The sequence below is a fragment of the Tupaia chinensis genome, unplaced genomic scaffold, assembly GCF_000334495.1.
Source record: "Tupaia chinensis unplaced genomic scaffold, TupChi_1.0 Scaffold000056_1, whole genome shotgun sequence".
Lineage (NCBI taxonomy): Eukaryota > Metazoa > Chordata > Mammalia > Scandentia > Tupaiidae > Tupaia > Tupaia belangeri.
In genome coordinates this window covers 2,837,230-2,864,896 of record NW_006159514.1, presented here as the reverse complement: position 1 = coordinate 2,864,896, position 27,667 = coordinate 2,837,230, and the positions used below count along the sequence as shown (strand labels likewise).

Here is a 27,667-nt window from a genome sequence, read left to right as displayed (position 1 = left end):
CCACGATCGGGGGCTTGCCTCTTTCTTTAGCTTTCTCTTGCACCAATTCAGCATTGATAAGCTAATTAATAGGTTCTTACACACATTATGCATCTTTCATTGTCCTGTATTTAGTCATTCATCCAACAAATATTTATTCAGTGTCTACAGAGTTTCAGATTCTGTGGTAGTCACTGGGGATACAATAGGGTGCAGTTTCTCCCCTCAAGGAGTTTACTTTGTAGTGTAAGACAATTAAACAAACAGTTGCAGTTTAAGTGCTAAATGTTATAAGGTATATACAGAGTCTTATTGGAACATCAGTCGGGTGCTAGAACATTTGATTAAGTAAGGTGCTTGAGTGATGAGAGATGAGACTGGAGGAGTAATTAGGGGTAAAATTGTGAAAGGACTTGTGGTCTGTGTAATTGGACTTTATATAGATTTTATATAGAGAAAGTCATTAAAGGCTTGTAAACAAAGATACATGTCCAGAAATGTCATTGTGACAGTCATGTAGAGAGGATTGCAAGGGAGAGAAAAAGAGTGTGGTGGTGTCATCTAGGAAGTGAAACATGATAGGAGTTTGACTTAGTCATGGCAGCGGGGATGAGGAGGAAGTTTTAATTTGAAGTATGTTTAGAAAAATAAGTCTCCTGGACTTAGTGAGAGATCATGTGTAGAGTATGAGGGAAAGGAAGGAATCAAGGTAGTGGGAATGGTGATCATTTAAAGAGTTTGATTGGGAGTAACAGTCATATTTGAAGTTAGACACATTAGATCGTGCACTAGCATGGTTGGGAGACTAGTTATGCGAGATTAGCAAAGGAGGTAGAGAGGAAAAAGTGAGTAGAAGGACTGATGGGATTTATTAATTTTATGTAGGGGGCAGAAGCTGAAGGAACTGCCATGACTTTTTTCTTTATGGGTAAGAAGGTGTAGCCTTATGCTCTTAGAGTAAAGGGAGGAGGGTGAGATAGATGAAGAAACTTGAAAAGTGAGCAGGTGGTTTGGAAAAACCTCTTTGGAACTGGAAGAGAGAATGTTTCCTAGAATGTTCAGGAAAGATTGCCAGGTAGTATTTAGGAAATAGTTTGTAGCAAGAAGGTATTTCATTTTTCCTCTAACATACTTGGTTTGAGTGTAAAGTTGGAGAAGGCATACATTGAATTAATTTTATATGAAGGCTTTGTTATGGATGAATGAGGGAAAGACATGAAGAGTATAAAGTATTGCCAAGAATTCTTGAAGTGATAGATCATACTATGGAGAAAGGATAGCAAAGACCTTGGAGAAAGAGGGAGCAAAGATTGGAGTTTGGTAGTCAGATGTGAGATGTTCGATTTAATGTTTTCCAGATATGGAACAATTTTAGGTCATTCCAGAAAATGGATATGGTCATGGTGACAGGTGCTGGGGTAGAGTGGAGGTCAAAGCCATGGGAGCTCAGGGGTGAAGGTGGAAGAGAAGAACATACACTGAAGTTGCATAGGTGGATGGGAAGAGTTGGAGTGATGAAGAAAACTGACCTAGGTACCAATGTCTTCAGTGGTTGAGGGCAGTGGGTGACAGTGAAAAACAAAGAAAAGAATGATGTTACTAAAAGACATGTGTTGTAAATGACATGACGAGAAAATGTGGGAGTGGTAGTCTTGAGCCAGTACTGGACATGAGGATGCTGAAGTATAAGGGATGTGGGACAGTGAGTTAAATGGGGAAAGAAAGTACACTTTCAATTATAACAAGGAAGAGAAGACTTAGCATTCTTCAGAATTAAGACTTTAGGGAGGCTACTCAGATAGTCCTTCTGTGACCAGGACCATGGCCTCAACCTTCTAGTACACTCTTCTTGTGTCTCTTATAAACTTAGCTTACAAGTGTCCTTCTCTGGGAAGCTTGCTCTTTTGCGTTTGTCATACTGTATGTTGTTTAGTTTTGCTTTTTAAATTGTGAGTACCGTAAGGAGAGACAATGCATCTTAATTTTTTGTTATCATCTGACACAGAATTTGACAAGTGGTAGGAGCTTTGTGTTTGTACAATTCAATTTAGGAAAATATGTTATAATTTTAGATACTTTGCTTTTAAAAGTAAAAAATAGAATTCACTTCTCTTAGACAAATAATCGAGATGTAAAAAAATAGCAAAATGAGCACCTAATCAGTCCTCTCTAATCAGTGGTGTTCAGTACTTAGCCAAATTAGGAGATGCACCACATTTTTTTTAGACTTAATTTACTCTTGAAAGCTATCTGTCTTACATCAAAGAACATGAACACTGGGATAACCCTCCCAGTAGTCACTTATAGATTATGAAAATAGTGGTATGTAGGGTAAAAGACAGGTGACCCACTTCAATGTGGTCTGCTTTTTTGAGTTATTCTTTATCTTAAATCCCCATTTCAGATGTATGCATCATTATTTGAATGTTTTATACTGAGGGAGGGGTGAGATATTTAACAGTCCCTTGGTGAGGGCAAATGTTACATAACTGGTATGCTGTAAGAAGTAATTTGGTCAGCTTCAATAGTAAAATAAGATTTTTGTTTGTATCTTTATGATTTATATTTAGTTATCTTTTTGTATATTTTTTAGTAACTTACTATAAAATGTGATGGTGTAATTTTTTTTTCTCTTAATGAGTGCATTATACATTTGTATGCTTATTTCATCTTTTAGAATGACCAAGTTCTTCAAGGCTTCTCAGTGGACAAAGGAGAATTCACATGTCCCCTCTGTAGGCAATTTGCTAATAGCGTTCTTCCTTGTTATCCTGGAAGCAATGTGGAAAATAACCTTTGGCAGCGTCCTAGTAACAAAAGCGTACAAGATCTTATAAAGGAAGTGGAGGAGCTGCAGGGACGGCCGGGAGCTTTCCCAGTAAGCATCAGTGTAAGGCAGAATTATCCTGGTTAACTCAACTATGCTCTTCAGTTTTCATTTTTATTGAGTTTCTGAATTACTCTGGATTTTTATGCATTTAGTAGACATAGCTTTCAGAGGTTTCCTCTTCCGTTGTGCTTACTGAAAATAAGAGTGGTTGTAATAGAACAAATCATTATCAAAGGCTATACTTTTCCTTCATCTAAATTGTTGTTGTTTTAATACCCATTTCTAGATCCTGAACTCCTGTAAACTTAGATATGATTAGGCTATTTTAAGATGTTAAAATTTTATAGAAAAATGTTAAAACAGATAAACTATTCCTGTATTTATATGTCTGTATCTTTCTTTAAATATACTTTTCTGTGAAGAGCACAACCTAATTTAAAAATATCCCCATCAGTTATGTTAGGTTTAAGAGGAAATATTTAAACACACATGCACTTATTTATATATTTATTCTGTGTGTGTGTGTGTATTAGAGAGACAAAATATTGTGTAATTGAACTCTTCACCATATACGTCTGTGCACTTTATCATGGGGTTTGGTGTAAGTAAATCAAACTTTTATCTCATCCAGTTGGGTTTATTTGGTTTAAATTCTTAAACTGCTTCACGTTGTTATAGATTTATGATATGATCTCAGAGAAGTGACAGTGGTTTATGTAAAACTATGAATATTTGACTTTTGAGACAAATTCTTACTTAAACCTATTCAGAAACAGTCATCTGGAAATTCCCCTTTTCAATTAAAGACCAATTTTACAATCTATGTTTTTTTCTTTTATAAATCCAATTTTTTATGTGTTTATACTATGCTTAAAGTTAGGACATTGTATTATTCTTTGAAAAGTGAACTTAAAGTCAGACTGTTCATAAACATGAAAACTTTGCTCTAAAATATTATTTTTAATAACAGACACTCATTGGTTTAGAATATAGTTTGTGTAGTTAATTCATAGTTTGATTATTAGAGTGTTAATGATTATAGTGTAGAATTAGAATAAAAGGCTACTTCACAAGAGAAAGTTTTTAATTGATTCTATCTTTGTACACTAAATATAGTTGTAGTGAATAGTTAATGTTACATCTATTTTAACTTTTTAATTTCCTTGTATGTTCAGATGATAGCATTTTACTTTTGGACTACTGTTAAAGAAAATAATATAAAGCTTATATTTGCATTGTTTTATAGTCAGAAACCAACTTAAGTAAAGAAATGGAATCTGTAATGAAAGATATTAAAAACACCACGCAGAAGAAATATAGAGACTATAGCAAGACCCCGGGCTCACCAGACAATGATTTTCTCTTTATGTATTCTGTTGCTAGGTAGGTATATAGTACATACTTTTGTATTTATTTAATAGTTGGTTTTATTGTTAAACATACGTATTGCAATCTATATTTAATGAAAGGATGCATACTTTTAATATTGGTTGAAATTTTGACTAGTTTTAGAATCTCCCAGGAGGACGGTAAATGTACAGTTTTCCTTTATTTCCTGAAGGGTTTTTATTGAAATGAAATATTTGGATAAGTGTTATTAAGCATTATAGGACATATGGGAAAAATATGTTATTAACATTTGGGAATGAATATGTACTTCAAAGTATGTTAGTATTACGTGAGGGTTCCTGTCAAGAAGTCATAAAGACTGAGAACTAAAACATTGCAGTGTTTTAAACACTTTTAATTTATGAAAAATAAAAACTGCAAGAAATAGAACTTATTTTGCTTCTTATAACCTATTAAAAGATGTAGTAGCATCCTAGAAAACTGTAGATAGTTAGAAAATCAGGTAAGGGAGACAAAGCAATAGATAAGGCATGTTGTAAACCTCTTTTTGTAGAAAGCAGAGTCTGGAGAAAAGTAGAGTAACTGTTTCTCATTTTTGAATTTGGGAGGATTAGTCAATTGACTGAGTAGGTGTTCAACACCTAAAGAATCAATCTACATAGGAATTTTAGAGAACTTAATCAAGTGAAAATGGAGAGGCACAAAAAAGTAACTAAGAGAAAAGCATGCACAATTAGGATCTTATAAATAGATTCTGCTGGAACTAATATGTAGACGTCTTTATCTCTGAAAGCATTGCATTCTATTTCATCAAGTAGTATTGTAAGAAATAAGATTTAGAGAGATGTTGGAACTTGAGCAGTGAGTTAGTGGCAAAGTTGGACTCAAACTCAGATCTCAAGTCAAAGCTTAGTGTTTTTTAATGACTGTCTTCCTTTCTCCTCTCCTGTGTTCAGTTATCTAGTTCATCATGACCTTTCTCTTTTTGGAGACAGATGTGGTAACAGGAGAGTAAATGAACTATGTAACCTTTAGAACCCAGGCAGAATTGAAGCAGACTTAGAAAAATTACAGCAAGCTCAAATGCTACACATGGGTTGATATAAAGGATCTAGTGGGTCAGAAAGTAACTTTCTGGCCTGTATATTCCAGACTATTTCTGTTGTTTACCCAGAACACTTTGGGGGGAGTATATAGCAGTTAATTTAGTATTTTGTTTCTGGAGAGGTATTAATGATTAAATACTTGCAATAAATACACTTAGTGTGAAAACTAAACTTAATATAATTTGGTTTCACCAAAGTTGGAAAGTTATACAAAACTGTACAATGTTGTAATTATAATGCTGTAGAAGATGGAGGTGAATGGAGGCCAACTCAATTATATATATGTATACATATGTGTATATACACACGCACATGCACACACATGCATTTATGTTGCTCATGTATTTATACCTTTGCTTTTATTAGAACCAAACTTATTAGAAAGTCCTGATTGAATAGAAATGATATATACAGTGGAACCAATTTGTACAAGGGAAACCCATTACAAAGTCACTGCGGTGACTGATCCACTGATTTAAACTATGGTTTAAGTATAATTAAGTGACAGTCTTAGATTCCTGTTTCTTGGTTTAAACATATGAATAACTAATAAAATAAAACTGGTGATAATGGAAGGTTTTTTTGATGAACACATTATGTTTTTTTCTATTTTACAGACAAACAGGGACAGATGTCAAATGCTTTACTAAGGGGTGTAGGTAGAGATACAGAAAAAATTCTTCTCTGATCTCTAGTGATAAACTCTAAAACAGCAAGATAATAATACTGAGTGTGAAAATATGTAACAGTTAAAAATCCTATTATTCTTTGGTTGGGATTATCCAGGACATTGCAAAGTTCTTACAATAAGTCTGCATGCATGCCCTAAGTTTTACTTAGTTGTTAAAAAGAAAACAAACAACAAACAAGTTGACTTGAACATTAACAAAACTTGAAGGAAAAAAATATGTTGTGCTTTATTTGGGATAGAATGTAATTTTCTCAGGATAAGAAACCAGCTCTTTATAATGATCTTATGCCAATATGTAACTTATAAATACTTATCCCTAAATATTTATTCCTGAAAGGTGGGCATTAAAATATTTAGTAATATTTAAATATTTAAGTAAAATATTTAGCAACAAACTTTGAATTATTTAACTTTGGAATTAAATCTAGTGATTTTTAAATGTATACTTCATTAGAACTTACAGGTTTATTTGTATTTGGCATTCATAACTTGCATGGACTATTACTAGTTTCTCAGAGCCGAATTTCTCCCAGCAGCTTAAGTAATTTTGTTTTCCCAGAGAACTGAAATTTCTGATGCTTAGAGACAAATTATTTCCATTGAGTAACAAGCCTGGAAAGCTGTTTTGTTTAATAATTGTTCTAGAATTTTTTTTTGATAGGATGGTATATATATATCTGGTTTTACTTTAATTTGAACAGCAAAGCCTTGAAGGATTTTCTGAGAGTTGCGGAGAAGAAATTGTTGGAATATCTTTTTTAAATTAAGTTAATTTAAAAATTATACAAAGTCATTGTATTCAAGTTTTAATATATTTTCAAAATTTGCATTCTGTTGTAAATATCAGTCATTCAAATGAGTTAGAAAGTTAATTTTGGGTAAGAAACTTTCTTCACTTTAATATCAATGCATTATTTTATTATTCCAACAATGAATGACATGAATTTCAATAATTGATTATTTTAAGGATTTTTGGACCCAAGTTATATATAGCCTAAATATATTAGTGAGTAATGCTTGCTCTACTCACTAATATATTGAATATAGGGGAAAAAAATGGAACGAAGATGAAACATGAGTAACTAAGACTGTAAGTGAAGAGATATCTTCAAATCATGAGTGGGTAAATACTCAGTACAATGAATGTACTTTGTTTCAGACGTTAGTTATATCTTAGGCCTAAACTTTGTAAACTAATTTATTCAAAATAAAAGGAATGCTGACTAGAATATCAAACTTTGAATTTTTTTAAAAAATAAAATTTTTTCTTATAATTCTTTTTGCAAGAACGGGTTCACTTTGTGTTTTAAGGGAATGGAAAGGTTAGTAAAAGAAGAAACTGCCCCTCTAGCTTCTGAAGAGAAAGTACCCCTCTAGGTACTTACAATTGATTATATATCAAAACAGAGGTTGTCAGTTCCCATGAAATTTTTGGAACTTTTCTAGGTAACCTCAGGGATTTAGAAGCTACAAGAGAAATAGTCTCTCCTCTCCAAGAATTTACAATTTAGGTGAAGAGAAGACTAATACATATCAATCCATTTCAAAACTCAGTGAAATTTATTTTAAAAAATGTCATACAGAGAAAGTGGTATAGAACTCCAAAAAGGATGTTGAACAAAATGAAATATAAAGTATACGTAATTGCTTCTTTCCTGTCTCAGGAAAGCTTTCTGGAGCTGTTAGAACTTGAGTTAAATCTTGCGTAATGTAGGCTATGGTGTGGGTGAAGTTTTTTCCCTAAGAATTGAGTAACTTGCTCATCCAGTACTTGGTAGAGTCAGGTATTAAAGCCAGATCTTTTTCCAGTTTTTGCCCTTCCACTTCGTTAACTTGTGTTTGAGTATGTGAGTAAGTGGTATGTGTGTGTTTGTGTGTGTGTGTGTGTACACATTTGTTTTTCAAATTAAAGCTCTAAAAATAGTAGTGCTTAAGAGGGGTAGGAGGAAACAGCAGACTTTGCTTTGGTCATACGGAAAGAAGCTAGAGCGTGGAGGAGTTTTTATATGTATATAAGTGTCGGTGACCACTATGATAGGCTTTAAATAGTCCTTCCCTCTCTCTCTCCCTCCCTTTCTCCTTTCCTTTCTCTCTTTTTTCCTTATTTCCATTGCCAAAGTACTTGTGAAAGTACTCCCCCATGGAACATGGTCACACCACAATCCCTTCTCATCCATTTCTTCATCCTGTCGGGATTTTGGGGCACACATGCACACACACCCAGTGCGTCTGGGGGCAAGGATTTGAACCATGGTCAGCCAGGTGGAATCTAGCTCCCTTAACCATTAGGCTATGGGACTAGCCCAAAGCTTTACACAGTCTTTTTCATCATTCTTTAAAATGTAGAGATTTTCTCATTTTTTTCCCCCACCAAATCAATTTAGATGTACTTGTGTTACAAATATAGAAAATAGTTTATTTTTCTCCAAGAACAAAAAGCTCAGAAACTCTCATTCTCACATATCTTTATTTTTGCATCATCCATTTAGGAGGGCAGAGACAATATTGTGTTGTGATTGTCCATAATTAGGGTAGGTAGACATGGGACATTATTTATTCTAGAAATCTAAAAGGGCCATTTGCTGTAAAGTAAATAAGGAAAAGTTGATAATTAAGACCTCCGATATTGATTTTTAAAATCCTAGATGTTATACATTCACCCTTTGCTTAGTTTTTATTTTTTATGTTCAGAAGGAATGTTGCACAGGAGATTTTCTAGCCATTATCTGAAATAATTCATTAGGTTTAGTCATTGTCTTACAATATTTTTAAAAATGAAATTTCTGGTAATATTTTGTCACCCTTTAAAATATATTTGGTCATTGAATAAACAGAATTGTTGTTGTATTTATAGTTTAAAGAATATCTTTGCAAATATGAAATAAAAGTTGATGTTCTGGTTCTCACTTTCATTTGTAAAAATTGTGTTTTGCAAATAAGGTGAAATAAAAGCTGACATTCTGGTTCTGACATTCATTTGTAAGAATTGTTCGTGTTTCTGGTTCGCTCTCTTAAAAGTACTATCTAGGAAATCTTAGTTTTTATAAGAGAATATAGCCATTAATTTTTTTCTACAGATTAGGCAACAGAAGATTTGTGAAAACAAAATATATTGATCTCATTTATATTCCCTTGATGAAGGAACACATGCTGGTCTCCGCTCGCTTTCTGTCCACTAATATGAAATCCTTGTCCCTGCTTCCTTGCTGGTAGGTTTTTAGAAGTTCAGTGAGCAATGCAAATCGCCTGAAGGGTGGAAAATTCCCTTGTCACACAGATGCCCTTATCAGCAGCAACCAGATGGAGCTCTGAGCAGGAACATTATCAATGTTAAATTGCTTTCTCCCCCCCTGAGTAGATAGGATTAAAGCATTCCTTTAGAAATGGGTGGCAAATGTACAGGCTTAGGAATATTAATATTTTAACAGTTTGCATTTATGAGTAAATATATGAAAATATCTCAAAATATTCTGTGTTCAAAATATACCTAAAACCAGTTCAAAATGTTTTGTTTTAAATAAAACTAATAGTCATTCTTGAATTCACTTGCAAAGAGTAAGCCTAAAACTTGGCATTTTTTTTTCCTTTTTGAAAAGGGAGTGTTGATATCTCACTATTGGTGTCAAATGCATATCTTGGATATAAACTAGTTATTTTAGTTATAAAAAATAAAAATGTTTAAGTTTATTACTGTAGTTGAAAATAAAATGCAATTTAAAGTATCATGCAGAAATTTTATTATTTTTGCATAATTCTTTTGCTATTACTATTTTGAATAAATCTTTAGATTCTACATTAGTTTCATTTTTGAAATGTCATTTTATTAATTATTGCTATTCTGTAAGCCTATAATTGCTATATACCTTGGAATTTCAAATCTGTGAGTAATACTGATGTTTAACAATGTCAATAGTTACACAATGTATTTTTATAAAGCTGTAATTTTGGAAATTCATAGAAGAGACTGATATTAATTATAAGAGACTCTTCAAAAAGTTCATGTGAAATGTGTATTATGAAAAAACTGTAGATTTCAAAGTTTTTTGCACCAACATATACTTTAATTTTTCATAAACTTTTTGGAGTCTCCTCTTTTATGTGTTCCTTATAGCCACTTTGATATTAGTGACTTTGTTTCTTTATTTTGATTTCCAGATATCATCTAAGGTCCAATGAGTGATAACCATTTCTCTGATAGAAAAATTGGTGTGCCCCAGTATTTTTTATGACAGTTGCCATCTACCCAGTAGCTAACAGTTGAAGCACAAAACCTTTTTATGAGATTTATATACAGTGTTATGAAATACGTCGTAGTTTTTTGTTTGTTTGTCTGTTGTTAGGCCTAGTTTTTAGTGTTTGCTGAATTGGGACTTTGCAACATACACCAGAACATTTGCAGGTATAAATATGAGCATATCAGTAAGGATGAATAAGGCGTTTGCTTTTGTTTCTAAATATCAGAAAACATACTAATAATAGTGTATAAACTATGCTTTCACAAATAATAAAGTTGAACTTGGCTGATTCAGACATGTCAAAAGCAAATTAAAAACTCTTCAACCTAATGATTGAGATATATTTTATACTTTATTTACAGAACCAATTTGGAACTTGAATTGATTCATCGAGGAGGCAATTTGTGTTCAGGTGGTGCAAGCACAGCTGGCAAAAGGTCTTGTTTAAGTAAGTATTAAATAGCGCTACATTTTTAAAATGCCATTTTTGGAAAGCATGTACAGACAGAATGGTATTTTGGTGTATTTTCAAATTATGTTTGTGCTGCATATTTTCAGTTTTGATACATCACATTGTTTAATCTTACATTTAGAAGAATCATATGAATGACTATTTAGCTTTCTGTACTATGTATACAATGCCATACAGATTTATATTAGTTCAAAATTAAAACAGTGTATTCTCAGCTATAAAAAATTGTTTTTAAACTTAATATTTTTAAAAGAATTTTTACATTGAGTTGATTTAGAAAAAATCTTTTGATAAAGACAATTTATGTTACCTATAGATTCCTATTACATTGTTGTTCTTGCTGAAGATATTTTTGTTGATTTTGATGTGTGTATTAAAATGTACTGAGATTATGGATGCTTTTACTTGTATGTATGCTTTATGTTATTAAATGAGCATGATTAGTGAGTACTGTTGTAAAGGTATATTTGACAGGAGTGTAATCTAGAACTTTAGGTATTTCATGAGCATAGTTTTGATGCTGTTACTATTTAGTCATTGTTTATAGAATTAATGTGACTATTAGGAGTTATCTTATTTGTTATAATATAGCTAATTATGGGCTCCAAATCACTGGAGTTGAAATATTGTCTAATGTCATTTGTATAGGAATAAAATTTGTTCAAGGGTAGTTATTATTAAAATTATCAGTGTATTTTTTGATAAGGTATATATATTATTTCAAAAGTCTGTCATGTCATTTTGGATTGATTTCAAAGCAAAAGAGTGATCAAAAGTGATTTAAAAATTTTAACTTAAAGATACAAACATGAAATTTCAACTGAGTTATTTTAAAATTATTATTAGTTGTATTAGTTTTTGATATTATATTTTGGATTATCATTTATATTCTAGAGTTTAAAGTAGTTGTTTCTTAATGAGTATTTATTATTATTGTCTCTTTGATGTATGCACCTAAACTGTATTTTATATCAGTGCTTTAGTTGTACGTTTTAAAGGGGAAGTTGTTGATACATAGGAGTGTTAGTTTCTAATCTATTTGAACTAGAAGATACTCTCATTTTGGTTATATAAATCATTCTTTCTTGTCAGTTTATTCTTAATTAATATTTGACTTTGGCTGATAACATTCCAGAATCTGTTGTATTAGAAAGTGTCTAATTAAGAGATTTCAGTTTCTTGTTAAAAAAAAATCTGTATTTCATTTTTCTCTGAGAGACTTAAATTTTTCCAGTGGCTTATAAGTGATGAATTTATTCAGAATCTTGAGAATAGTAATAAAACTCTGGTAGCTAGTACTTCATTTACCTTGCTCAATTTTAATTTGTATTGTTAAATTGATAGTCACTTCTAGGTCTCCTCCCTTAACTTTAGTGGGTAAGAGATTATAATGTACCAATAGTGAAAAGGTCCTGATGAAGTTAATCTTAAATATATTGATTTCAGTTTTTATATGATTTGTTATAGTTCGATTACATATAATTTATCCTAATATTTATAAAGGCAACTCTGTAAATCTTGTAATATATTTTATGTAGTATATGAAACCCCACTACTATGATTTGTTATTTACTCAGATCTAATTCAAACTTAGTTTATAAGTTTAAGTTGAACACCAGGACTTCAATTGATGGTGTTTCAGAGGGTCTCAGGAAATTTCTAGGAAACCTTCATATGTCAGTATTTATTTTTCTCACTCATTCTCTCCATTACCTTTAAAATAATTCATTTTGAATGTATCTTTGGGGACAGTTGGTAAGAAAATGTTCTATTAATTAAGTAAACAATAGGAGAACTTTTATTTTTTATAATTTTAAGGACATCACACTTTTAGAATATTCTCTCATCACAACTTCTTAATGAAATTGATGATTCATCTAATCAGGAAATCTTTTAATATATTTTGTTCTGGAGGGATTGTGTAATTCCTGTGTGTGATTGTGAACACACACACACACACACAGGTGTAAGAAGATTGTTCTTTTTTTTTTTTTTTTTGAGAGATTTTCACTATAGGGCGCGTACGCTCGCCAGACAGACAGAGAGAGACATAGAGACAGAAAGTGAGAAATCACCCCCCAGGGGGGATGGTCACGCTGCAATCCCTTCTCCTCCATTCTCCTCTCGGGATCTTGGGCACTCACGCACACGTGCCCGGCGTGAGTTTTAAGCCAGTAGGTCCGGGACGCGAACTGCGTGGAAGTCCAGCAACATAGCCATTACGCTAACTGCTGGTTCCCAAGATTGTTCTTTTTTTTGAAAGAATTATTTTATTGAACTTTATTTATTTTATTATTTTGTTTTAATTTGACCAGAGAGGGACAGACTGGGAGAAAGAGAGAAAGCAAGTCACCAGGTCCGGGACTCAAACCACAATTGGCCATGTGGGAGTCCAGTGCCCTTCACCACCATACCACTTACTGGCCCCAAGACTGTTCTTTCTACAATAATAAAGGCAGAATCTATGGCTGGCCAAGTTTATAAAGAGAAATCAAATAGGATTGAAGTAATTCAATGCCATTCAACATTCATATTTTCAAACAAGTTTTTAAATAGTGTGGTAAAGTTACCAGTATCTAATCAAAATAAAATTTATTCCTAAATATGTGTTTGGGATCTTTTCCATGGTAAAATATTAGAAACATTAGTTCACATAAAAGCATACTGTGGTATTGCAAAAATACTTTACATTTGTAGTTTTAAAGTTTGTAAAGTATTTTCACATGATGTATTTAGTTTTAGAATGACCATGTGAAATAGGTGTTATCTCTTTTTTACAGAAAAGGAAACTAAAGTTCTGAGTGATTGCTTTGCCAAGTCACACAGCTGGAAAATGTCAGAGTTTACACTTGAACTCAGCTCTTCTAATTCTAAATTCAGTTATGTAAGACATATTCCCTGTCCTTACATGTCCCAAAGGATTTTGAACTTTTAAGACTTTTAGCCCATGGTCTTAATCAAAGATGTCCTACTGCACACTCTTGTCTTGGAATTTTCCCAGGCTCTAAAATTCCTGTTACCACTCTTGTTTAGCAACACCACACATACACCAGGTAGGCATACTTTTAGGCAAGCCAGACAGTGAGTTTGGTTTCATCTTCTTCATCTCTAAAATTACTGGTTATGTCCTAAAAAATGTTCATGGTTGTTAACTGTTACTTGCAAATCTGGAGGTTCTCTACTTCCTTCACTAATTAGCATAATTACATTCAGTAGGAAAGTTAAATAGTGCGCTATGAGTTAAAGTCTTGCAGTTTTTAAAATTATACTTAAAATAAAGTCATATGGGATACAGCAAGGTTTAGGGTTTTAATTTTTATTGTTTTGATAAGCCTCATAATCCATAAGATTTTTTTTTCTCGTATTTTATTTTGTTCCCCATTTTCAGTAATATATAGACAGTAAAACTGAGACTGTCAATGAAAAAGCATGTTAAATATTAACAGAACAATAAAGTTAATAGAATCAGTCTTGGAGCTAGTTACTACTCTAAATGTTATCTAACTCAGGCCTCATATACCTAGTATTTTGACTTTTACTCTCTGCTTGAACACTTAAAGTAATAAGGATACTTTTGGAATAGGCAAGGGACTTGGTAATCCTTTTTTAAAAATTAACTTATTTATTCACATCATTTTCTCATAAACATTTACTTTACATATATCAAAAATTTTTTTGCTCATACTCCATAGTTCTTGAGAGTTACTAAACAAATTTCAAAATTTCCTTAAAAACCCTGAATTTAAAAAATAACTTTCAAAATATTTGTTATAATTTTGTTTGTGACTCTATAACAGAGACAGTATGGTTTTAAATGTTTTTGAGAAAATATTTACATGTCAACTACTCAAACTGTTGAGAAGCAAATACCCAGCACACAATTCACACACGAGCCTTCCTAAACTCAGTTCTGCCTACCAAGTATTCTGTAGTTTACCACCTCCTAGCAAATGTTAGCCTCTTTTTCTTCCTTCAAAGTCTTTCTCAAGATAATTCTCTGGTGTGGTTGCTCTTTTGCAATCTCTACTGATTACAATAGGTTGGAAAAGTCCAGGTTATTTTATGGTACTAATTCTTTCATATGGCTTCTCTAATCTCTGCCAGGCAGAACTGTTTATGGTGCCAGGCAATCTTTCTAAGAGCTTCTGTTGGCTTTCTTGATATCTACCTTAGTTTCATAGTTTTCTGGTTATATCTTCAAATATGACATTCCAGTCAAAGCCCTGGCAATAATGAGCATTTCCAATTTCTGATGAAAGGCAACAGGTATTGTTGAATTTATGTAAATAACCATTCTGCCACAAAATAAGAACACTCACAAATATTTTCCAATTCCAGAGGAGTCAGGAATGGATACAAGTTTATGTTTCAAATTTAAAAACAAGCAAGCAAGCAAAACAAACCCCAAAAAACAACATTTTAACATATTGCTGAACCTACCAACAGCTCAATGGAAAAACAAAATCCTTAAATCTGGAAAACAAAGCATAGTTAAAAAACAAAATCAGTACTGTTTTAGTCAAAAGTCATAAAATTCTATTTCACCAGTTCAGTTTCATGTAATTAATCTCTCTTCTGTTGAATCTGCAGTGTTACTGTGGTACGATCCTGGAAATTAACAATCAATGTTAATATTGCTATTTCCAGACTTGTCCTTAGCATTTTCTTGGTTGCTTTTTGTTCTCTTATTTCTGTCTGTATGACTTTAGTTTTCCTGGTAAAGCACTCCCTTCAGAACTTCTTGGAGAGCTGGTCTGGTGTTGAGATTCAATTTTATAATTCAGTTCTATATAGATTGTAGATCTCGACATTATGATTGCTACTATTTCAGCATTGTCATTATCACATTGAGGGGATGTGGGTAAGGAGACAGAGAAAAATAGCAGGTTTGTTTGTTTGTCATATGTCTAGATGGCCATGCTATAATCCCTTCTCCTCCATTCTCCTCTTGGGATTTTGGGCACACATATGCGTGCGCACAGTGTGATATTCAAGCCATCAGGTCTGGGACTTGAACTGCAGTCAGCCATGCGGGAGTCCAGCATACCACCATGCCACCTGATGACCCCAATAACATTTAATTTTTAACTCAATTTTCTTCTTAGTCTGTCTGAGCTCCTCTAACAAAATACAATAGACTGAATAGCTTATACACAACATTAATTTATTTCTCCCAGATATGGACATTGAGAAGTCTAAGATCAAGACAAAACCAAGTTCATTATCTGGTGAGGGCCTGCTTTCTCTTAGACAGCTGACTGCTCACTGAAACTTCACATAGCATAAAGGGCAAAGCATAGCTCTGGGGTTCTTACTATTTTTCTTTGAAGAGAAGGAGTCTCACTATGTATCTAGTCCAGCCTCAAACTCATGATTTTTTTTTTTTTTTTGAGAAGTTTTTGCTACAGGGCGCATGCACTCGCCAGAAAGACAGAGAGAGACAGAGAGACAGAAAGCAAGAACTCACTCCTCTAGGGGAGATGGCCATGCCACAATCCCTTTTCCTCCATTCTCCTCTCAGGATCCTGGACAAGCACACACACGTGCCCTGCATGAGTTTAAGCCACCAGGTCTGGGACTCAGACTGCAGTCAACTACATGGGAGTCCAGTGACACAGCCATTAGGCCATCTGCTGGTCCCTCAAACACATAATCTTTTGCCCCAGTCTTCAATATAGCTAAGATTACTGGTACACGCTATACACCTGGCATGGAGATGGGGGTGTTTTTTGTAAGAGCACTAATCCCCATTTATGAGGGCCTTACTCTCATGACCTTATCATTTCCCAAGAGCTCTGTCTCCTAATATAATCTCTTTGGTGATTAGCATTGTAACACGTGAATTTGGGGGTGGTAGTGAAAACATTTAATCCACTGGATTTTCCTTTTTTTTTTTAAAAGAAAGCACTTGACAACATTCTATTGACCTATTAAGAGATTATATTAGACAGTATCTTAGTCAGCTATTGTGTTTATAACAAAAATACCTGAGATTGGGTGATTTATAAGGAAATAGAGGTTTATTTGATTCATAATTCTTGTGACTGGAAAGTCCAAATACATAAGGCTTATATCAGGCTGACCTACGTCATAGCCTAGTTTACAGGAAGGAAAGAGGATGGCAGGTACATGCAGAAAGAGTAACCTGGAAACAACTATCTTCCTTATATAACAACCTACTCTCGTGAGAAGTGAGAGCCAACTACTTCTCAAGAGAGCTAGAACCCACTTGGCTCTCACTGGACAATATTAATCCATTCATGAAGTCAGTACTTCTGTGATCCAGTAACTGCCTGTTAAGCCTCACCACTTCCCAATTCTCTTACATTGAGACCAAATTCTAAAACGCAAACCTTTGGAGGGTAAGCCATTATTGAGACCATAACAGGGTAAGATGGGATTTATTGTTGTCATATAGTTTATCTATTGAGAACAAAATACGTTCTTTATTTGAGGAGGCCTGGAGTAGAAGTGAGAATATGGCATAGACATTTGAGTTAGAGGAGAAACTTTATTCTTTAAAATCTTTCTGAATCTCTATAATGTTTTATGGCCCAGGGAACCAGACCTTTTTGTATTTATGATTTGTACATTCTAGGCCCTAACTACCAAGGATAAACATTTCCACTGTCAAGGCACAAGAGTTTTTACTTGGCTTAGGGAAAGGCAGCTCTTTTCTTTTGCAATGAGAATGGACAGTTCTCCACCTCCATTTTAAATAAGGTGCTTAAAGTAGGCCCAAATTCATGGATCATGTCTTCTTTGGCAAGGAGAAACTTAGTCCTAAGAACTGACTTCTTTTCCTTTCTTGGACATCTTAGATGTGGAAGCAGAATTATGTCCTCTCCGCCCAGTGTCAGCCCAAGCTATGTTGTAAAGGTGGAAGGGGAGGCTGCTCGGCATTAAGCATGAAAGTAGGAGAACAATTTGATGAAGCTAATATTGATACTTGCGCTATTTGAGGGAACTAGAAAATAATGGCAGTGCACATCTGGGAGTGAAGGCCTAGAAACTCCAAGAGGCGGAAGAAGAACACACAGTATGGAAAATAGTGAAGTACTAAAGACATCCTTTTCCTTTCATATTTATACCTTTCTCCAAAGGAGATGGGGGACCTTTTCAAACTAAGCAAAACTTCCCAATCTTACCCCAAAATTCGTATGTACCCATATTTAGAGAAATACACACAAATAATTTATACTTTATATGTTATCTTTTTTTTTTAATTAATAGAGAGCAAATGTGTTCAACAGAGAAAGAGAGAGAAAGCACTTGCCAGTGAAGCATGGTCATTCTGTCAGGATTTTCATCCTGCACGTGTACACACCCAATGCATTTTTTGCTTTGTTTTCATGCCACCAGGATTAGAATTTCAACCAGGGTCAGGCAGTGTGCATCTCATGTACAAATCTTAGCCACTGCACTAAAGGGCTTGGTGCATCTGCGCTGTTATTGACTAGGGCAACAAAGAGCGCTGTGCTGGAAAGAACACTGGGTTGGAGTTAGAAGACCTCAATTCTAGTCCTCTTTGTTACCTGTCGGACTTCAGGAAAGTCACCTAAAGTTTTGTCTTCTTGTGTGAATGGAGATGATGGTACATACCTGAGTTGGCTATCTAATAAATCAGTCATGGTTAATGTAAGGATGAAATGGTTTTAGACACATGAGTTGAGAATAATCATTAAACATGTCTCTTCACCCTTTAAAATTCTACCACAGTTGCCACTTTATTCCCTACCCTGCCTGACTTGCTTAAGAGTGGGATAGGGGAGAGAGGAAACAGAGCCCATTACCCATGGCATCAACATCCTATCTCTTGGGGCCCAGGGCTATAGGTGTTGATTTCTTCTTAGAGCTATTCCATACCTTGTCTGAGGAATTTAAGATGGAACCTACCTATTTTATAAAAGTCTGTAGGATATGTCTTCAGTGTGGGTTATACTAAGAAATAATCTTCTAGTTTTGGATTTCTTACGTGTTTAGAAATGATTGACAGACCCAGAATTTACAAGCTGGTGCTGAGCTAAATGGACATCTGTTCAAAATAATTTTTGAAAGATTTTAGGGCAAACCTGTAGCCTGGTGGATCCAACATGACTGTGCGGTTTGAGTCTCGGGCCCATGTGAAAAATACATGGGGGGAGTGTGCCTGCACTTTCAAAATCCTGAAAGGAAGGAGAAATGGAGAAGGGATTGTGGCATGACTGTTCCTCATGGTGGGTACTTTATCAATTTTTTTCTCTCTCTCCCTTGCCCTCTCCCTGGAATATGCACATGCATTTAAGTTTGGGTTTAGTTTTCTTAGGTGGATATTCCTGAGATAATAAAAATTTTTATAATAGTGTTTTGTGTGTGTGGTTTTCAGAGATATTCATTTAAGACTGTCAGTTATATAATAAATTTGAAGTTATGTTTTTATTTTACAGTATTTTTTGTAAAATGGTCTTTTATGTTAAGATAGAAAGGGTGATTAAATTTGACTTTTTGTTTCCATCAAAGAATTTTTTTTCCTTTAAGTTTTGCTATGGGACACATGCACAATTGAGAGAGACACAGAGGGCGGGGGGGAAAGTGAGAGAGTACCTTTCTAGGGGGTGGGGAGATGGCCATGCTGCAGTCCCTTCTCCTCTTGGAACTTTGGGCATATACAGTGCCCAACTTGTTCTATTCCCAGTCCTTGCTACAAAGCTAGGCACAGTAGCACATGCTACAGTCCTTAATGGAGACTGAGGCAGGAGGATCATGATATAGTGAGAGCCAGTGCAAAAAAAAGAAGAAGAAAAAGTAATAGGTAACTGGAAGAGAACCAATAAAGAGTGGAGAGGTCCGAGGAGAGAAGAGAGTTAAAAATATATGTTAACATCTTTAGAGGGTAGAGTTTTATATAGAAATCTTATGTTTCTAATGTATCTTAACCTCTAATTTTAGCTGTAAAGCCTCAAGTTTGTATATGCTTATTCTACTTAAAATTTATTTTATTTTTCTTAGGGAGATTTTTGCTATAGGGTACATGTGCTTGCCAGAGAGACAGAGATAGATAGAAAGCAAGAAATCACGCCCCAGGGGTGATGACCATACTGCAATCCCTTCTCCTCCAGTCTACTCTTGAGATTTTGGACACACATGAACATGTGCCCAGTGTGTTTCAAGCCATCAGATCTGGAACTCAAACTGCGGTCAGCCAAGTGGGAATCCAGCAATGTAACTATTACACCATCTGCTGGTCCCTTAAAGTTTATTCTTAGAAACCATGTAGGTGTATGAGTTGTGCATAAGCACAGTGGTATACACACCACAGGTGTATATTGTTACTATAACTGCCATTTTATATAACAGCCAAAAAGTAGTATTATACCCATTTTACAGATGATAAAACTAAGGTTAGGTTATTTGCTCAAGGACACATGGCCAGTACAAAGGTTGGATTCAAGTCTTAGACTTCTTAGCTCCTACTAACCAGTGGTACCACCTGAATACATAGGGTGAAATCACAGGACATCCCTTGGGTCATTGGGAAGGTCATAATGCAATTTTGCATAGAAAAACAGAAATATATGACATGACTTTCCCAACAACCTAATATAAATTAATGATTTCTTTTTCATTTCCAGAATCCTTTTATAATAAATGTAGGTCAAACTGGGACCAGCAGTTGGCGTAATGGCTATGTCACTGTACTCCCATGTAGTCGACCGCAGTTCGAGTCCTGGACCTGGTGGCTTAAACTCATGCCAGGTGCATGTGCATGCGTGCCCAAGATCCCGAGAGGAGAATGGAGGAGATGGGATTGTGGTGTTGCCATCCCCCCGGGGGATGATTTCTCGCTTTCTGTTTCTCTTATCTCTCTCTGTCTTTCAGGCGAGCGGACACACCCTACAGCAAAAACCTCTCCAAAAAAAAAAAATTTAGGTCAAACTTCAGTATTATAAAATGCGTCACAGCAGAAAAAGAGTTGATTATCTATTCTTTTGCTCTCACTATTCAAAATTTTGCTTATAAGCTTTCTTGATGCACTTTTTCACTTACTAAATGTCATGCATGCTGTTGATATTTTATCTATTTTTTCTGTTGGTTTTCAGTTTAACTTTTTGATTATGATCATGGGTTCTCCTCATCCTGCTGCTTCATTATATTTCTAGTATAGGAGATATTTTCATTGCTAAATTAATATATAGGTCATTCTTACTGGTAAGACTAAATGCTGAAGACTGTTATGATATGTTAGAGTAATAGCTTTAGAAGATGACTCAGAGTTGCAATCTCAATTTTTATAGGAATTGTTGGTGTGTGTGTGTCTGTGTGTTGTAAATGTTAGAAAAAGGAATATTGTACTTTTAATCATAAAAACCTTAAGGAGAATTGTGGTAGTAGAAATAAGAAGATGCAGATCTTGAATTGTATTCTTAGCTTTTCCAGAGACTATTAGTGTGAGCTGGGAAGGTACTTCTTTCTTTGGGCCTATTTCCTCATCTGTAGAAAGAAGATTAAAAACATTTCCTTCTTACAGTTGAAATTCTTTCTTATTTTTTTAAATTATGGTAGAGTCTAGTAAAATAGGCTGATTGCAACATTATTTCTGAGACATGGTTTAAATGCAAAACAGGTTAGTACAATAGAAGCTTCTATGTTTTAATTAAATCAGAGAAACTAAGATAATTGACCTTCATCTTGAAAGGATCTATTAAAAAGAGCTCTTTGATCCGGTTAACATCTATAAAAAAAGAATACAAAACTTCCCACCTTGCAAATTAAGATAATATTTTTCTGCTAGGAGAATTTTGACTTTTAAGTACTTTTAGGTTTTAGTGTTTAAAACACTTTTTTTGGTTATAAATTATGTAGATAGTAAAATCAATCATATGTATAATTGAATTGAAATAAGTTACCAATATATCTCTCATCATGTTAGTCCTCTGCTAAAACTTCCCTTGGTTTTAGTGTCATCTGTGAAACCAGGTTGCAGGGAAAATGGGAAACTTATAGGGAAACTGGAAACTTACCTGTCTCAAAAATGGGCATAACAATATTACCTACACAGTAGGATATTTAAGAAAATTAATTGAGATAATTCAAGGTGATATAGTACCTGGCATACAGTAAGTAATTCAGCTAGTGTTAGCTATTAATAAAGTCATTTTGTTTTAGTTTTGATCTTTTTTATTCTTTTAGCATTCTTTTTTTTTGGAGAGGTTTTTTTGCTATAAGGCATGTGCACTCGCTGGAAAGACAGAGAGACAGAGAGACAGAAAGCGAGAAATCACCCCCCAGGGGGGATGGCCATGCTGCAATCCCTTGTCCTCCATTCTCCTCTTGGGATCTTGGGCATGTATTCACATGTGCCTGGCATGAATTTAGGCCACCGGATCTGGGACTCGAACTGTGATCGACTACATGGGAGTCCAGCGACATAGCCACTATCCCAACTGCTGGTCCCTCTTTTAACAGTCTATATACAGACATAGAAGTAAAAGGCAATGAGTAAAATTTAAATATGAAAAATTTTTTTATAATTAAATCCACAGTTTTATACATTTATATCACATCAGTAAAAAAAAAATCAACTCTTGTGAAACAGGACACATTACATCATAAAAAAAAAAATAGAAAAGAACTTCATAAAAAATATATCCAACTATGAAAAGTATTGCTCTCTGGTGTCCTCATCTTCTTTTCTGTGAACTTATGTACATGTTGTTTCCTCAGATAAATGCACCCCTATACTTATTTTTCAGTTGTCCATTTACATATTCTTCTATCTGCTCCAGGATTGTATTCATATGGCCAACCAATAAAGCCAAGGCCCCTCAATAATCCACTCTGGGATTTAATTTTATTTGCTTCAAGAAGTCACTAGTGATTTATTTCTGCAGACTCATTTTAACAATCTTGGAAGACAGGAAACCTGAGTTCTAATCTCAGCCTTGCTGTTTAATTAGCTGTGTGACTTGGACAGCTTATCATTTCATCTGTCATGGCCCTGGGCTCCTCATCTTGTGGTCAGGATCCAGAACCCTCACTCCAAGTGCCTCACAAACCCAGCAGGATAAGGTTATTTTTTAAAAAGATTTTTGCCATAGGGCATGTGCACTTACAGGAGAAAGAGACAGAGAAAAGGTGAGAAATTACCCCCTCAAGAGATGGCTATGTCCCATCCCTCTTCTCCATTCTGCTCTTGAGATTCTAGGTGTACTTTTTCAAACCACTGGTCTGGGACACAAACCATATAGTCAGCCATGTAGGATTCAATTCCTTAACCACCATGTCACTGGCTGGCCCAGGATAAAGAAATTTTAAGAGAGAATTTAGACTGTTCACTGACTATCTAAGAGGTGAAATGGTCAAGTATTTAGGTTCTTTCCTTTTTGTTTATTTTTTTTAAGAGAGAGATTTTTGCTGTGGAGCACATGAGCTTGCTGGAGAGACAGAAAGTGAGAAACCACCCCCCCACCCCCTCACACCCTCACCCCCAAGGCGGATGGCCATGCTACAATCCCTTTTCCACCATTCTCTTCTTGGGATTTGGGGCACACATGCACACGTGCCCAGCATGAGTTTGAAGCCACTGGGTCTAGGACTCGAACAGTGGTCGACTACATGGGAGTCTAGTAGTGTAACCATTACTCCATCTGCTGGTCCCAAGTATTTAGGTTCTTATGTTTGTTATAGAAAGATCAGATTGACACTTGACAGAAATAAATTTCCTCTACTCTGCCCCACAGAGTAGAACATTTATTTTGCTCATACTATAACTCATTATGTCTCATTTTGCTTCCCAGAATTACTGTGCATACACACACACACACACACACACAAACACACACACCACACCACATCACATAAGAGTTGATGGGTCTTGGCTAAATTAATAATAAGGTATAATTAATTTCTTAACTTGTTGCTCAGAGAAATGAAATATGGTTTAGTTTTGATTATTTTATTTTAGAGAATAAGTGACAATCGGTTTGTGTCATTCAGGTCACTTTTCCCCCCTGGTTTTAATAATTAGTTTTGATCATGTATCAGGAAGTATTACCTGACTTTCTAGAGCATGACTTTTGATTTGCAAATATCTTTGAGTATTATTAGCAGAATAACCCAATCCTGGTCTTTTATACCAAAGAATGGACATCTGATACAAAACACAACTTTAGTTTTTTTTTTTTTCTGAATAATTAAAATATTTAAACAAAAGTTTCTTTGAAATGTGATGAGCAGAACTAAAACTGGTAGATTATTGTCTTAATTCAGATTGAATAAATTAAAATGGCTGGAATAGTACTTGTAAATAATACTCTTATTTCAGTTTTTTTTTTTTCTTTTCATGTCAAATCAAAAGATGATGCCCAAACAAGATTCAGGAGAAAATACTAGGCAAAGAAATAATTTCACCCAATGGTGAATTGTAAGGATGTTATTGTTCTTTTTATGCAGGGTAGGGAAGTGAAGATGACTAGTAAATTTTGGTTAAGAGGACACAAGAGTGAGAAGTGCAGTGGCAAAAGTGTAGAATAAAGTAAAGGAAAAGTAAGTCTATGATAAGAGATGGGGAAAACAAACTATTCTTTTATTAAGATTGAACATAAGGACAGTCCAGATTCTAGTAAAAATTATTTAGATACATATTTCAGAGTTTACCTTAAAAGACAATGTGAAGTAATTCGGACTAAAACTCTGCAAATTACAATTATGAGGATTAAAAAACAGATTTCCTTATGAATAACTAGAAATTTTGTCTGAATTTTGATCAGGAAGAATTGTGCAAACTTTCTAATTACCTTTTTAAAATTTATTCAGATCAGCTGTTCCATGTATTAGCCTTGCACATGCGGCTTTATAGCATTGACTCTGAGTATAATCCCTGGAGAAAACTCACCCAGTTAGAAGAGATGAATTCACAGTAAGTATTACTAGAAGATTAAAATCAATTAAAACTGTTTTTAAAAAATAGTTGAGGATGATGTGTGTAGTATTCTCAACTGGATTTGTGAGAAATGTATACATGTTGAAATATTCACTTTGCAAGCTAAGTGACATATGTTATTGAATGTATTAAAGAAATTGAAATAAAAAATATAAAAGAAGAAATAGGTATAAAAATAGATTGAAACTTTTATATAAATCTATGTATTTTTTCATATTTTCCTATGAAACACAGAAATACATAGTAAAAATTAAAAGTTTATCATTATGCTCTGTAAAAATTGCATACAAATTTATGCAAAGTAAGAAAATCTTTTATTCAGCTCATTTTTCCATATATATATATATATATTTTGAGAGGTTTTTGCTATAGGGCGCGTGCGCTTGCCAGCCAGGCAGAGAAAGACAGAGAGACAGAAAGCGAGAAATTACCCCCCGGGGTGGGGGGATGGCCATGCCATAATCCCTTCTCTTCCATTCTCCTCTCAGGATCTTAGGCAAGCATGCACAAGCGCCCAGCGTGAGTTTAAGCCACCAGGTCCAGGACTTGAACCGCAGTCTACTCCGTGGGAGTCCAGCAACATAGCCATTATGCTAACTGCTGGTCCCTCATTTTTCCATTTTTAAAATTGGACTTTTTGGTGAGTAAGCTGCTTGAGTTCCCTGTATATTCTGATTATTAGTCCCTTATCTGAAGGATAGTTTGCAAATACTTTCTCCAATTCTTTGGGTTGTATTTTTCACTCTACTTATTGTTTCTTTTGCTCTGTAGGAGGGTCTCAGAAAAAAAAATTAATAGATACAAGAATGTAGTCTGTTGAAAATAATATATATGGTAATATCTTTGACGTCAGTGATAGTCTCTGCATGCATGCTTTGAAAAACCATATTGTACAATATAAAGATGTGTAATAATTAAATATAAATAAGAAATCATAAAAGAAAACCAAAAAAAACTTTTAAAGAACCCCTCCTTCCTCCCCTTTTTTTTCTAAGATTTTTACTATAGGTGCATATGCTCGCTAGAGAGAGAGAGAGAGAGATACAGAAAGAGAAAGTGAGAAATAACTCCCCACGGAGATAGCCACATCGTAATCCCTTCTTTTCCATTCTCCTCTCAGGATTTTGGGCATACACACACACACGCCTGGCATGTTTTTGAAGCTGCTGGGTCCGGGACTCAAACTGTGGAGTTGGGCATGTGGGATCCAGTGTCTTAACCACCACATCACCTGTTGGCCCCCCATTGTTTTTTAACACCCAAATAGAGGCACATAATGATGGTTGCTCCTCTTTTCATGTCCAAATTGATTCGTGGGTATTATGATTTGAATGTGTCTCCTTAAAATTGTTGTGTTTAAATTTGGTTCCTATTGTGATGATTATTAAGAGGGTGAAGACTCCATCTATCTGTAGTATTAGGAGCTGCCTGTAGGAGGTGATTGGGATTAAACAAGGTATATTGGGGCCCCCACGACTGAATACTTGTAGTTTTATAAGAAGGAAGCGAGAAACCAGATCAGATGCAGTAACAGTCATGAAAATATGCAGTCTCTTGCTGTGTCATGCCCTGTAGTGCCTTGAGATTGCAGAGTTCTGCCAACAAGATCAGATGTGATCCCTTCACCTTGGGCCTTCAGAACTGTGAGATAAATAAGCATCTATTTATAAATGACATAGTGCGTTATTCAGTTGTTGATGACAGCAAAATGAATAGAAACAGTAGATTTAGGGACCCTTAGTTTGATTCATCCATTGTAAAATTTCCCGTAAGTATTTTACCTAATGGTTTTTATTTTTCTGTAGACAAAATAGTGATTTAAAATAAATCCATCCTTCTGATTTACTGGTGGGGATATTTCTATAAAGAAGACCTTTTCTATATCAACTATTTGTTGATCCTGAAATAGTTTGGTGGAATGAATGCATGATTCTTTCCTGATTCATAAAATTTACTTTATTGATTGATTGCCATAGGGTATGTGTACTTGCTGAAGAAAGAGACACTGAGAGGGAAAGTGAGAAATTGTACCTCAGGGGAGGGGGGAGTAGCCATAATACAATTCTTTCTCCTCCATTTTCCTCCTGGGATCTTAGGCACGCCTGCACATGTGCCCAGCATGATTCTCAAGTCGCCAGGTCTAGGACTTGAACCATAGTTAGCCTTGTGGGAGTCCTGTACCTTAACAGGTCACCTGCCTGCCCCTCGATTTATAAAATTTTTAAGTAATGAGCTGATGCTTTTGCAACATACAGTGATGACCAGTAAGTCAGTATTGCTGTTATTTTATGATCTTATGTATTTTTGTACAACTAATGTGTTTTACTCAATTTCAGTCTTGTTCTTTTCAATACAAGTTGCTCCCTATTAGGTCAGTGAGAATCTCTCTAGGTTGACTATCGTATTTTTGACATGAGTCAAGTATTTTTGATAATATCCTCGCTTTCTGGCACAAGTTGATTCACGTTCATTTTGTATATTTTCTACTTTATTCTCAGAATCAGCTGTTTCTCCATGCAGTTCCTTCTAACAGTAAATGGTATTTAGAGGCCACAGTCTGGGTACTAGGGGATGTACGATACATAGCTACTGGGTTATTACTGCATGTAGGCTGTTTTCAATAGATAGAGTTATGGATTTTGTTGTTGTTGTTGTTGTTGTTTAAAGGAGAGAAAAATCTTGGGTTTTTATTGGTATTTCATTTTTTTTTAAAGTTATTTATTTATTTAATTTTTACCAGCAAGGGACAGAGTGAGAAAGACAGAAAGAGAGAGAGAGAGAAAGAAAGCAAGAAAGCAAGCTGCCAGGTCTGGGATTCGAACCATGATTAGCCACATGGGATTCCAGTGCCCTTAACCATCACACCACCTGATGGCCCCTCTTATTGGTATTTTTAATTCAAACATAAGATTGCAAGGTTTTTATTGTATTTATTAACTTTTTTGTTATTTGCACCTTTTTTCTCTTACTCTGAAGATGTTAATTCCTAGTCATAGTAATTTAATTGCCAAACTATTTTAGAACTACAGTTATTTTGAAAAATTACCAGTATTACTCTGTCCATGAATTCTCTTTTTTCCCTA

At 34.6% G+C, this 27,667-nt stretch overlaps 1 protein-coding gene and 1 pseudogene across 1 annotated transcript in view; one reads left to right on the top strand and one right to left on the bottom strand.

Moving 5' to 3' along the window:
- The window catches only part of UBR3 (ubiquitin protein ligase E3 component n-recognin 3), a 228,920-nt gene that overhangs the window by 167,760 nt on the left and 33,493 nt on the right, over positions 1 to 27,667 (top strand). Inside the window, exons 29-32 of the mRNA XM_014592038.1 lie at positions 2,657 to 2,857; positions 4,056 to 4,192; positions 10,554 to 10,639; positions 24,458 to 24,560. Of these exons, the coding sequence (XP_014447524.1) occupies positions 2,657 to 2,857; positions 4,056 to 4,192; positions 10,554 to 10,639; positions 24,458 to 24,560 (527 nt within the window). The remainder of the gene's footprint in view (positions 1 to 2,656; positions 2,858 to 4,055; positions 4,193 to 10,553; positions 10,640 to 24,457; positions 24,561 to 27,667) is intronic.
- LOC102477201 (U6 snRNA-associated Sm-like protein LSm6 pseudogene) lies at positions 22,265 to 22,539 on the bottom strand (annotated as a pseudogene).